Source organism: Ammodytes marinus, assembly GCF_949987685.1.
Source record: "Ammodytes marinus genome assembly, chromosome: 24".
NCBI classification, from domain to species: Eukaryota; Metazoa; Chordata; class Actinopteri; order Uranoscopiformes; family Ammodytidae; genus Ammodytes; species Ammodytes marinus.
The window spans coordinates 7778464-7792592 of NC_137228.1; the positions used below are offsets into that span (position 1 = coordinate 7778464).

General features: G+C 42.6%; 1 protein-coding gene across 1 annotated transcript; it reads left to right on the forward strand.

Moving 5' to 3' along the window:
- Positions 1-261: 261 nt before the first annotated feature.
- obsl1a (obscurin like cytoskeletal adaptor 1a) lies at positions 262-13168 on the forward strand (the record flags this gene model as incomplete). Its single annotated transcript, XM_080052947.1, has 24 exons — positions 262-1459; positions 2697-2966; positions 3067-3327; positions 3443-3748; positions 4692-4958; positions 5055-5330; positions 5473-5587; positions 5691-5851; positions 6010-6282; positions 6384-6659; positions 6766-7041; positions 7150-7425; positions 7515-7790; positions 7878-8147; positions 8254-8520; positions 8601-8870; positions 8962-9228; positions 10160-10426; positions 10844-10956; positions 11056-11209; positions 11430-11591; positions 12090-12194; positions 12302-12568; positions 12891-13168. 24 exons carry the CDS (start codon positions 262-264, stop codon positions 13166-13168), a joined length of 6651 nt encoding a protein of 2216 aa, XP_079909073.1.
- Between the last annotated feature and the right edge of the window lie 961 nt (positions 13169-14129).

The window sequence follows — 14129 nt, forward strand, 5'->3', positions numbered from 1 at the left end:
AGTTTGGGTAAAGTTTAAACAGAAATGTTAACAGGACAATTAGTCACAACGTTCAAAGTAAGAAAACTATACTCCAAAGAATATGAAACAGTAATGTGTCTTTTTGATAATGTTTTGTCGAGAGGTTTGGCCAAGATGCATGCTTAAATATAAATATTCTTTATCTTACAGCTTCTTCATCAAAGACAAGAGGCTCTAATCGAGGCGATTCATTAACTAAATACATTTCTTCACTCAACGCAGAGAGAGGGTGATATCATCATGGATATTTATGGAGGTGCTCCCCATGTTTTGGGCTACCCACGCCCTGTGTTGGCACAGTGTGGCACAGATGCCACATTGAAATGTCAAATGGAAGGAGACCCTCGTCCTGATGTAATCTGGGAGCGTAAAAACGTCCAGATTTTGTCTGATGGACACTACAATCTCTCTGAGGAGGGAAAAGCGTACCTGCTGACCATTACTGGAGTGACCCTGCAGGATGCTGGCCAATATATTTGCAAAGCCAAAAATAGCATAGGTGAAACTTATGCAGCAGCCTCTCTAAAAGTTGAAGGAGAGGCCCAGCTACAGCAAGGAGAGAAAAGGCAATTAGCGGTCAATGGTGAGGAGCAACAAATGAAAGAAAATGTAGAATTGGAAGGACGCCTGAATGGACACTGTACAGAGCAAAATGGTGAACGCACGAGAGAGAATGGAGAGGGGTTGAATGGAGAGCACAAGTGGAACAACAAGTTAAGTGAAAAACAAGATGAGGTTCATTCAACGCCTGATGATAAACCGGGATTCCTCATCAAGCCTCTGTCTCTGCGTGTGGACCGGGGAGAAGACGCCGCCTTCTCCTGTAAACTCTGGGGCACGCCTCTGCCGGAGGTGGAATGGGAGAAAGACGGAAAGAAGCTGAGCGACATCTTCGAGAGCTCACATTTCAGTGTAGGCTATCAAGATGGCGGCTGGTTCCAGCTCAAGATCTACAGGACTCGCATGCCGGACAAAGGCGTTTACACCTGCAGAGCCAGCAACTGCTACGGTGTTGCCTTGGCAGGTGCTGTCCTCCTGGTGGAGCCTGTACCGGAGCGAGAGGACAGTAAAATGTCCTCCAATGGTCACACCAATAACAGCCAGTTGTCACCAAAGCACAGGGGCGGGAGGCTCAGTTTGACCAGGGCTGCAGAGGAGCTATCAGTTAGCGCCTCTAAAGCCAAGAGGTTTGCAGTGGCAGAGGGGAAACACGCCAAGTTCCGCTGCAGTGTAACAGGGAAGCCAAAGCCAGAGATCATTTGGAAGAAAGATGGGGTTCCCCTCGAGCCCGGGAGGCGTCATCTGATATTTGAGGACAGAGAAGGTTACTACACGCTGAAGGTGCTGTACTGTAAAGTGCAGGATACAGGACTGTATGTGTGTGCAGCATCAAACGCTCTTGGAAACACCCTAAGCGCTGTTCACCTGTCCGTCAAAGGTAGGACTAACTTTCCCTGCTATTCTCAATGGCTAAACACTCAGATTTTCAAAAGTCTTTATCTTTCAAATTAAGAAATGACTGTTCAAAACACAAATGGATTGACTGATTGAAAGAAAAGCACAAAGTAAGAATAATTAATGTCACAGAAGTATTATGAATTGGAGGTAACAATATATTTAATTATTCAGAATTCCAGATGTATAATTTATTGATCTTTACTTCTGTATTTCATTTTCTTTTTTGATGAGAAAGGAGATCAATATATATGTATTTTTCCTTTTGGATTACATGCTGTTTATTAATATACTTTCCCAAGAAAAGGAGAAATTAAAAACCAATGAAAACGTGGTCACATAAAAAATAATTATGAAACACATAAACACACAGTGTGCATCTAAAATAAAAATGCTTACAAAAAGTATTTGCCATCTTAATCATGTCAAACACAAGCGGCATGAGTGAATACCAGATAACATATTACACAACATATGACAAGAGATTCTAAGTCAGTGTCATTTTGTTATTGTAAATGTATGTAATGGTCCAAATGAATGAAACCTTGTGTCACTGATGCACTGACCATATTGATAAAACACTAGGTCATAAGCTGCTAATTGCTGTGTGCACGGATGAAATGTATTGCATCACCTTTTAAAGTGGTTAATTATTTTGTCCTAATCCCTTCATAATGGGCAGATAACTCTCAGGGTCACATACCTTTTCATATGTACAGCCCTGCACTGTGCCAGCTGCCTCTATCATAAGTGTCAGTTAAGTCTTTGAGTCAACATGCCAGTCCTTTACAAAGGCTAATGTGAAGTGACATTACAGTAAATGAGCGCTCCTAAAAAAAATGTTCTCAGTGGTGACACGAGGGATTCAAATGATTTAAAAGAGTCGTACTAAAATGAAAAATTATGTAATCCAAAATTGTCTATCCTCCAACGAGGAACTTTTAAATGTTTATGAAACAGTCAAATTTTTCCACTGATGATTATAAATGACCTGTGACAGCAAACAAGACCATCAGCAAAAACAATGCTATCTTTTCATACAGTAGTATTTATGCAGGTCCGATTTTTTCCCGGGACCTTAGACAAAGCGGGTTATGGCAGGCAGACCAGAACATCCTGTGTTTCCTGAACTGTACTAAATCAAAGTTTAGTCTGCTGCACCTTCAACTCTATACTCATCATGTTATTATCAAATACCTCTTTCCTGTGTTGATCATCAGCCCCAGCGGTGCGGTTCAGACGTCCATTAAAAGACGTGGAGGTGAGGGAGAGGGATGTAGCCGTGCTGGAGTGTGAGGTACCAGACGAGTCCATCCCCTCTGCCTGGTACCTGGAGGACACGCGGCTCATGCCCAGCAATAAGTACGGCATGGAGCAGAAAGGAACCAAGCGCAGACTGACCATCCACGATGTTGGGACGGACGACGATGGAGTTTATCTCTGTGAGATGCCAGACGGAGGAAAGAGCATTGCAGAGCTGTCCGTTAAAGGTATGATGTATTGAATGTACAGTATGTGGCTATAAAGACATTTTAGATTTGTAAAATAAAATAGAAATATTATTTTATAATATTTTTTTTCTACTTACAGGTGATATTATTCGTAAACTTCCCCGGAAGCTGGAGGTCCTGGAGGGTGAGAACGCTGTGTTTTGTGTGGAGGTGGAGAGCGACGAAATGGAGGTCCACTGGTTCAAAGATGGGTTGAAACTTCTGGAGACTCACCAGACGATCCTGAAGTCTTTCGGCAAAACTCACATTCTGGTCTTTGTCAACGTGGCCTATCAAGACTCGGGGGTAGTTACCTTTGTCGTAGGGAGATCCAAAACTTCATCACGACTCAAGGTCAAAGGTACACTAAGGAAACACCTTCCAGAATTGTTTTTTTTTAATCTTATGTAATTGAAGGCTAGACTTAAATAGGCCCACATGGTAATGGATCATACCCATCATATTCTCTCATTTAGCCGCAAGACATAGCCCTCCCATCTGCCCTGTGGGAATCAAAATGGACATGGATCGACCCAACAGTGCCCTGCTTACCTGGGTTCCCGCCCCCAACAGCCAGACCTCCACCCGATCCATCTTTGTGGTGGAGAGACAGGAAGTGGGCTCCCAAGAGTGGCAGAAGTGTTTCACCTCAGAGACCTCCACGTCAGCCGAGGTCGCCGGCGACAGCGTGCCGTGCGAAGGCAACTATCGGTTCCGTGTCTGTTGCGTCAACAAGTATGGGCGAAGCGGCCACGTGGAGTTCCCCAAAGCTGTCCATCTGGGTGAGTGTCTTACTGTGAAGCAGAAATCTACATATGTCATTATATGTATTTCATTGAAATCATGAAGATCTGACTGAGGAATTTAATACTGTCATATTGATAAATATTATCTTTCTATAAACGTAAACGTCAATAGGTAGATATTGGCTCAAGACATATATTTAAAAGAAATGACAGTACTTTCATAGCATGCATATTTATACATATTATATATTTTAGTTAACAATACATCTACTGATGCACAGGCTTGGACACATCATCAGTGTTGTATCCTGGAATCACTGGGTGTTTCGGGTCTTACAACAGACACCCTCCTCCAGGCGACCCGACCGAGGCTGATCAGACCCCGGTCTGTGTCCAAGCGGCATTCTACTGCCCCCACTGCTCTCCCCTCTTCAACCAGAGCCATCTGGAGGCTTTTTCCGCTGCCTCCAATACTGTCATATTGATAAATATTCTCTTTCTATAAACGTAAATGTCAATAGGTAGATATTGGCTCAAGACATATATTTAAAAGAAATTACAGTACTTTCATAGCATGCATATTTATACATATTATATATTTTAGATATAGTGTAATGCATTCTAATTATAATACATTTTTATTATAATTGTATTCATTCTAGAAATATTTTTAGGATATTTAATGTTACTGCCATCTCTGATCATTAAAGTATATTAAGGACTGCTATCTAACCATTGCAGAGGGATCCTGGACATTACTATGATGTCTTTGTCCGAACAAACAAAACAAAAATCAGACAATATGTTGTTGTTTTTTTCTTCTCAAATATTAGTATTGAAATTGTCCTTAAAACTTGGGTGTTAGACAAGCTTAAAACTAATGGCTACCAGGAACGTAAATCTGCTTTGAAAACGGGCAGCAATGATATTAGGAAAACATCCCTCTTTGTTTACTTGTAATTCTACTGTTCCTACTTAGTTCCTGGGCCCAAGATTTGCAGCAGCCTCAAAGCCTGTGAGGTTGTGGAAGGAGAAGACGCTCACTTCTCTATCGAATTGTCTGCCACAATGGTTGGAACCTGGTTTCTGAATAGCTCTCAACTGAAGCATGGCGGACGATATTCAGTACAACAGTCCCAAACAAAGCACTCACTGGTTATCCATGACACTAACACTACAGAGGACACCGCAGAGATCACGTTCATAGCCAATGGAGTTCGGGATTCAGCTGTGCTCAAAGTTAAACGTAGGTGCAAAAATCTGTTATTTCTGTTTAATTTAGGTATGATGTAATTATTTTTTTTCTTTTTTAATTTGATTATTTGTCTTTATTTCTTTGCAGCTGCTGTGATAAAATTCAGTCCTCTGTCAGACTTTGACAGCAATAAAAAAGTGGAAGCTGGTGACGCCATTGTACTCTACTGTGAAGTCTCCCACCACTCCGCAGTAGTATCCTGGTTCAAAGACGGCAAGGAGCTCCAGGTGAGCGACGGCCTCAACATCCAATCAGATGGGAATATGAGGAGGATTGTGATTCACCCAGCTGATGCATCGCACTCTGGAATTTATACATGTGAAACTACAGGAGATGTCATCACATTCAACGTGGATGTTGCAGGTAAAGAAAATGTTTGTTTTTATGATTAAACCAAATTGTAGGAAGGATACTTCAACGTATTTCAATTTTGCATAGGTAAGTTCGTCCTTGAAAACCTTGTTTTCCAGCTGTTGACATCCATCCTTTACTCATATTGTTTCAGGTCTTCCTGTGGAGTTCATTCCAGTTCCAGAGGAAGAGCTCCATAAGAGTAGCATGGAGTTGGACCCCGTGGTGCTGCTCTGCAATGTCTCCACAGACGATGCTGAAGTTGTGTGGTAAGACAATGAGGAGAGAATGTCTGTTAGAAAAATATATTTGAGAAATTACCTTCAGGTTTTCTTTTAATTTAATTTGTCCATTTGATTTGCTGTGTCCCAGGTATAAAGATGGCTGTGAGATCAAGCCCAGTGACAACATCACTCTGCAGGCAGAAGGAACCATGAGGAGGCTGATCATTCGCTCTGCAGAAACCTCAGATGCTGGCAGCTACACCTGCCAGGCAGGAAACAACAGCATGGAGTTCACTGTCAATGTCAGAGGTACAGGGACCTTTCTGACTCCAGTTGTTTTTAAAAGTTTTTAAAGACACATTGATTTGCTAATGACCCAAGTGCAAAACATCCCCCTTAATTCATGATATAGAGAGGAAATTAAAGGTGGCATTGTTAGCCTCTGCTCCCTCTCACTATACACACAGAGCCTCCAGTGATGATTGTGGAACCTAAGGATGATATTGTGATGGAGAGCTATATCTCCGAGGAGACCTTCCTTCAGTGCGAGTTGTCCCGTACCCGTGGGAAAGTGCGCTGGTTCAAGGACGGCCAGGAGGTGGAGGAAAGCGACAACATCCAGCTTGTATCTGAAGGTCCTTACAGGAGGCTGGTCATCCTCAGTGGCTCTATAGAGGATGGCGGAGAGTATGTCTGTGAAACAGACGGAGACTCTGTCTTTTTCCAACTTACTTTCAAAGGTAAGAGTGACATTTTCCTGGGTACTTACCTATGACTATACAGTACATCTATAACAAATGTAAAAAAAAGTTTTAATTTAACTACCCTCATCCTGCACCAGCGCCACTGGTAAGGATAATTTCCCCCAGTGAAGCAGAGTTGGAACTAACCCAGTTGGCCTCTGAGAGGCTGGAGCTCAGCTGTGAGATCTCCAAGGCGGACGCCCCGGTCCGTTGGTACAAAGACAGTCTGGAGGTAGATGAGAGTCCTAACTTGATCCTGGAGGTAGATGGGGCCCAACGCCGGCTAGTTATACCCATAACTAGCATTGACGATGCAGGGGAGTATGTATGTGACACTGAAGATGACTCTGTGGCCTTCATGGTTACTATAACAGGTAAGAATGAGGACGTAAGGATAGCTTTATGGAATCATTATATACAAATACTAGCATTGCCATCTTTTATGACTCTTTCCTTTTAAAACAAACTATTATTTCTTAGAGCCACCAGTAACGCTTACTCGGCCTAAAAATATACCTGACAAACTGGAGAGTTTTGCCGGAAAACCAATCGTGCTGGAGATTGAGGTGTCCCGGTCAAGCGCTGAAGTCAAATGGTTGCTAAATGGCAGTGAAATAGATGAGAGCAGTAACGTGACCATCGAAGAGGATGGGCTGATTCATCGCCTGACCATCCACTCTCCCACCACCGAGGATTCTGGGAGATACACATGTGACGCCGCTGATGATAAAATTGATTTCCAGGTCAAAGTTTCAGGTAAGCGGTTAGTCAGTTCTGCATTAAAGATGATTCTGCCTCAAAGTGCAATTTTAGAAACCACTATAATGTTGTATTGAGTGTCAATCTGTCATTTTACATCATCAGAGCCTCCTGTGAAGATTCTAAGAAAATCTGAGATTAAGACAAATCTTAAATTCCTGGTTTCCGATGACATTGAGCTCGAGTGTGAGCTCTCCAGAGCCAATGCCGTCGGCAAATGGTACAAGGATAATTGTCGAGTTGAGGGCGATGATAGGTTCTGTGAAGAGGAAGAGGGGGCTTTCCGCTCTTTGGTCATCCTCAACGCCGAACACAGAGACTCAGGAGAGTATTTCATGGATGTTGGAGATGACAGTATCAGCTTCCAGGTTATGGTAGAAGGTAGAATTTATTTACAATTTTATTAAATCAAACTATTTGATTTTAGCCGTTCCTTAAACTAATCCCCTGCCTCTTCCCCATGACCTTAGAGCCTCCAGTGAAAATCGTGGGTAACTCAAATGACCTTGACTACCAAGAGATGGAGGCAGGGGAAGAACTCATCCTGGCCTGTGAACTGTCCCGTGCCAATGCCCCCGTCCAGTGGTACTGCAATGAAAAGCTGCTTTCAGAAGACTCCCGTACCCACATTGAGACCTACGGCACCTTGAGGAAAATTATCATCACAAATGTCCAACACTCTGATTCTGGGAAATACATATGTGATGCTGGGGACGACAAGATGATAAGCATTATCAGGGTTCAAGGTAACAACTCAAATCAATATCTCCAGATTATGATGAACATGATCTCAAAATGACGTTACATTTGGCTTGCTTTCCTTTTCCATAAAGAGGCTCCAGTTATGTTTGTCAACAAGGAGGATGACATTGTCGTGACGGGTTATGAAGCAGAGAGCTTGACCCTGACTAGCTACGTGTCCAAGGAAAGTGCTCACGTGCGTTGGCTGCAAGACTGGACGCCTGTTGAAGGTGAACGTTTCAAAGCGCTCGTAGATGGCCATAAGCGCACCTTAACCATTGACCCTTTGAGGCGCTCTGATGCTGGCGAGTACACCTGCGATCTCAACACGGACCAGATACACTTCAGCTTGCTGGTGAAAGGTTAACATTTCAGTTCAGCTTGGCATGCAATACAATTTTTAAACACTTAATTTTGGACTGAAAAGCCATATTAACTTTTAACATTAACGTTTTTTTTGTACAACAGAAATGAGAATTAAGTTTGTAAAGCCACTTCGAGAAACAGTGGCCCATGCTGACGGTATGGTGACCATTTGCTGTGAGGTGTGCAAGCCAAAAGCTGACGTCCAGTGGCTCAAGAATGGCGTTGAGGTGGTTCCAAGCAGGAGGTTCACCATTCGGGCGGATGGAGTTGAGCGTAGCTTAACAATTCACCGTTTAATCAGAGAGGATGCTGGGGAGTACGTCTGCGAGTCCAGAGATGACCGGACTGCGGCAATACTTAGAGTAGAGAGTAAGTATAGCTGGATGCAGATTTTCTGTATTTTCTTATGTGGGGTAGCAGGTTCATTAACTTTTTTTGTGTCTTCTCAGTGCCCAGGGTGGTGGAGTTCCTTACAGAGCTCCACAACACCACTGTACTTGAAGGGGAAGATGCAACCTTTAAGTGTGTGGTTTCCCCTGAGGATGTCCAGTTGGTCTGGCTCATGGACAATGAGGCTATAACCCTGGGCGATCGCTTCCAGGTAAACCAGAACGGCCTGTGCCACACCTTGGTGATCAAGAGGTGCCAGATGTTGGACGGCTCAAAGATTACAGCAGAAGCAGAGGGACAAATAAGCAAAGCCAGCCTCAAAGTTCAGGGTAAGACCATTTAATGAGGGGATATGGTGTTTTAAAATAATTACGAACAACTCCTTGATACTTAATTTCCATCTTTCCTCATTATATCCAGAGGCTCAGGTCATGTTTACAAAGAAAATGGATGCAGTGATGGCTGAAGAACTTGGCCACGCCACTTTGGAGACGGAGATCAGCCTTGAGATGGGCGAGGTCCAGTGGATGAGGCAAGGGGTGGTCATCGGGCCCGGTCCCAGACACACTCTGGCCCAGAACGGCTGTAAACGCAGTCTGATCATCACTAACCTGACTCTGTCAGACCGGGGAACCTATCGCTGTGAAACACTGCATGACAGGACGCAGGTCAAGCTTAATGTAGAACGTAAGTAATCCGAGGTAGAGTATGGATTATATGTTGCCAGATATAAATAGTGTACAGGCACATACATCACATAATCTACCTATAGCCCCTTTTACACCAAACGTCCCAGGAATGTATTGTTCCAGGAACTCCTCTTCCTGGAACTTAAAGGTTCCTGTGGCCCTTTGTTGTCTGTGTTTCCACCCAGGCCTGAAGTTCCGGGGAGGTTGTGCATATCAGGCTATGACGTATGAAAAGCAGTAAAAGTAACAGCACGGCACGTCATTTTATGATACATTTATTTGTGTTGAGTTTTGACAGAATCAACAGGGATCAACAGATAATTTTTCTATACATGTTTGCAAATTTTCCAATTTATTCAGAAGTCATTGCACTTTATGACTTGAATTTAAACTGGCATCTCATCTGACACAGATAAACTATGTGTGTGTTGCAGGGGTTTTCCACAGTATGCCACAGTGCAAAAGGGTTCTAAGAATCGAAGGGCTAGACCTGTACGTGTGAAAGGTTTTTGAACGAGAGCCATGCAGTTACCTAATCGTATACTGATTGACACTGTGGTGACAATGAACTATGGAGCTCCTGTGGGTATTGTTTATGTAATGCGAACTGAGCTGGGCCTATGTTTGAAACACCTTTAGTTGCCCTTGAAGCTCTGTGTCTATGAATGTACACACATAGTCTCAGTTATGCTTCAAAGGAGTGTGATTATGTGCAAAATGGAACAAGGGGAATTAATGTTCAATGTTGTCAAAATGTTGCATTCTCAAAATGACATCCCAATTTTAATGTTGTTCCCCTGAGTCACAACTTAATCTTTTCTGAAAATAAAAGCTTTTTCATCCTGATACCATTCCAAAGAAAAAGCACATTATTGTATGTATTTATAGAAGTCTCACTGCACTTCTCTCCCTCATCTCTTCCAATCCAGCCCGTAAAATCTCTTTCCGAAAAGGCCTCACTGATCAGGAAACATTTGAACGAGAGACTGCTTCATTCGAGGTGGAGCTCTCCCACACGGATGTGGAGGGGATTTGGCAGAAGGACGGCATCCGGGTGAAACCCAACAACCAGTGGAGGGTGAGCAACAACGGGCTGGTCCATGGCCTCACTCTCTCTAACCTCACCCTGGAGGACACGGGCACAATCGTCTTCTCAGCTGAAGGGGTACGCAGCACAGCCAGGCTCACTGTCAAAGGTAAATACTGGCCTGTGGAGCGGAGTGGGTGGCGTAGTGTGTTCTTTATAGAGCCAATAAATACTTAAGGGTGTAGACTTGAAGAACTGTAAGACACAGGTTAAATAGAGAAAAGAGGCGGGGGATGTTGTGCTCCATTTAGTGTTATCCTATTAACTTAATTAAATCATAATTCTATTAAATCACCATTAATTTAGCTTTTGACAAACAGGAAACCCCAAAATGAGAAATTGCTGTCCGAGTGTCAGATTGTTGTGCTTATCTTTAGTGATTCATTTCTAACCACAATGGTATTTTTGCGATGGAGTACTCACATCATTTTGGAAGTATTGACAGAGAATTATTATTTTGATGATTGGTTCATTAGATTGTCTATTTTGTTCAATGACTAATTGACTGGATTTGCTAAATTATCAGAGACTCCGGTGACTATCCTGAGAATGCTAGCTGATGTCCGAGTAGAGGAGGAATTTCCGGCCACTCTGGAGTGTGAATTCTCCAGACAAAATGTGGATGTCCGGTGGCTCAAGGTAAAACAAACCAAGACATGCCTTCATCGCTCTTGTTTTGCAACAAATTATGGAAAAACTCACAAAAGGGACTCATGAGGTTTTGCGTGTGTGAATCAGAATGGGACGGAGCTGAAGCCGGGGAAGAACTGTCGGATCTACTCCATGGGCCGGAAGCGGTTCTGTCAGATCATGCTGTGCTCCTTGGCCGACTCGGGCACATACACATGTGACACGGGGGAAATTAACACGTTCTGTTCACTGGAGGTTTACGGTAGGTGTCTGCATTTTTAGTTAGCTCATAACAATGTTTTTATTTGTGTGTGCAGACAGTATGTTGAGAGTATTGTCTTTGTACACTTTAAGGGTGTAATGAGAGCGTGGCATAGGCCTACTGAAACAGATGTATTAATAAGTCCTCAAAACAAAAACAAAAAAATGCATATTTCTGGCTTCTAATATGGGTGATCTACATCTCTTTGCTTACCTCACAGAACACAAGTTGGAGATAGTGCACGATCTGGAGGACCTTGACATTAAGGAGGACCAGAATGCCGTCTTCATGTGTGAGCTTTCCCTGGTGGATGTTACCGGGGAGTGGTACAAAGACGGCCACAAGATCCGGCCCACTAGCACCATCAAGATCCGCACTGAAGGTCAGAAAAAAGAGAGGGTTGATTGTTAATGTAAGGGATGGAAAAATCAATTCCATCAGCAAATTTGATACAGTTAAATAGCAGCTAGATCGGTAACAAATGTACCAAAGGTGAGAAAAATGCAGCACATCTGTTATTGTGAATGTTTAGTGGTAAGGATAGTAAGACACTAAGTGACAGATGAGATGAACAGATTATTTCAGACAGTGTGCATGCTCAGTGGGTACAACAGTCTAACACATGTAAATTCTCAGTAATCTACTAACACTAGTATGAAGGAGGACCTCTGGTGGGCATAAAGGGAATAGTAAGACCTGGGAAGGGACAGGGAGCAGAGACACTGTTTGAATTGAAGCAAAACAAACAGATGAGTAAAAAATATCTAAGCAATAAAACAACATACAAACAAGTGTTTTAGGAAGGTTTTAGACCACCACGAGCCTCCAGAACAGCTTCAATGTAGAGAGAGTCTATACATCTGCTGTTGTTCTACCTCAGGGACCAAACACTTCCTACTGATATGCAACGTCAAAGCTGAAGATGCCGGAGAAATCCGCTTTGCAGCCAGGGATGTTGAAACCACAGCATACCTTGAAGTAGAAGGTAAGTCATTTATTTTGCGTCATCATTTAAAAAAAATGTTTTATGTGAAATTTTTAACACTTAAATATGTCCAGTACCAATTCTCAAAAATGTGCCTCTGACTTTAGAACTGCCTGTTTCCATTGTGAAACCCCTGCGAGATCGAACGGCCCTGGAGAAACACCGCGTGATCCTTGAATGCACCATTTCCTCGCCGCGCTGCAGCGCCACCTGGTACAAAGGCCGGGAGGAGCTGGTTCACTCGGAGCGCCTGGAGATCTCGGCCGACGGCTGCAGCCTCAAGCTGGTGATCAACCAGGTGACTGTGGAGGACGAGGGCACGTACAGCGTCGAGGTCGGGGAGCACACATCCAAATGCAAACTGATGGTAGAAGGTAAGACGGGTGGCAAGCTGAGGACAAAGACATCTGTGACAAATCTAAATAAAATGTGAATTAAAGCTATAGTGCGTAACTTCTGCTGCCCTCATGAGGAATTCTGAGTAATTACAACAACACTGTCGGTGCATCTACATGATCAGTGGCTACAAAAGTCAAAGCTCTTTCATATAGGCAGTTGGGTAGAAAGAGGGAACAATTACAGCATTTAGACTTATCCATATAAAGAGGATCAGCATCACAAGTAATAATAAGAAAACTAATGAAAAATACAAATATAAATGTGGAAAACACCTCTCTCTCTCTCCCTCTGCTGCAGGCCAATCCCTTGTAATGGTCAGTGAGCTAGAGGATGTGGAGGTAACAGCACCAGAGCCGGCGACGTTCCATTGCGAGGTGTCCGTGGACATAAACAAGCCCCCAGTCTGGACTCTGAACGGGGAAACCCTTCTGCAGGGCCCCTGCGTCCGCCAAGAGAACCACGGCACGGTCTACAAGCTCACCCTGAAAGACACCAGTGTGGACATGAGCGGGACAGTGAGGTTTACCATGGGCAAGGCCAAGAGCAGCGCCATGCTCAGCGTCATGGAAAGTTAAATACGAGCGAGAAAAGCAAGTGGTTTTGAGAGAAAGAAAGGAAGAGACTGCAAAAATGGGAATTGCTCGAAAAGGCCAGCGTCCATTTGTCATGTTTGGATGTACTGTGTTTCCCTGTTGAGAGTAAATTGAAGGTATTTATTGAAGTTAGCCAGATGAAGCATTTTAAAAACCTGAAGGCATGTTACTTTAGTCAAGATATTAATTTTTTTCTTTTTTTACAGTTTAGATTATATTTATTCGACTGATAAAGTTTATTTTATTGACTTAACATTCTTGTATCCCGATGAAAATCACCCCAAATAAAACACAAACTAACAGTTAAATTGTGTCAACTACAAGTCATTCATCTTTTCTGGCTAAGGAATATACACCATTTTTTGCATACAATTTTTGAACGAGACCCTGTTTGGCTCTATTACTCAGCTACAGGTTCTGAACATTTAAAAACAATAAATTATCATTTCAATAATTTTTAGATAAAAACTCCAGACTTAAGATGTGCAGCATTTCTCAGTCGTATGTCATCGTTGACGTTATATAGCCATAGGTAGGCTATTAGCCTACTGGTGAAAGTAGAAATGTCTTAAAGGAAATTATAATTCACAATGTTCTGTAATTTATTATATTTATTTTAACTGTCAGTTTCCTATTAAGGAATTGATGGAGAAAATAATTTCCAGATAATTTGATAATCAATATACCATTAGACAGCCGTCGCATTTACACACTTGTTGTTCTATAACATAAAATAATTGATTTCTGATGGAAACGTATGCTTGTTGGTGATGCCACAGAATATTAGCACCCTCTTTTTAATACATAGATTACACCAAAATTTAAACAAAAAATTAAAACGAAATTTGAAACTATGCATGTTACGTCGTTTAAAAGCATTTGTTATCATGTAAAAATAAGTAGTTGTTAACAATAATTCATATTCAACCTGACTGAAAATAAA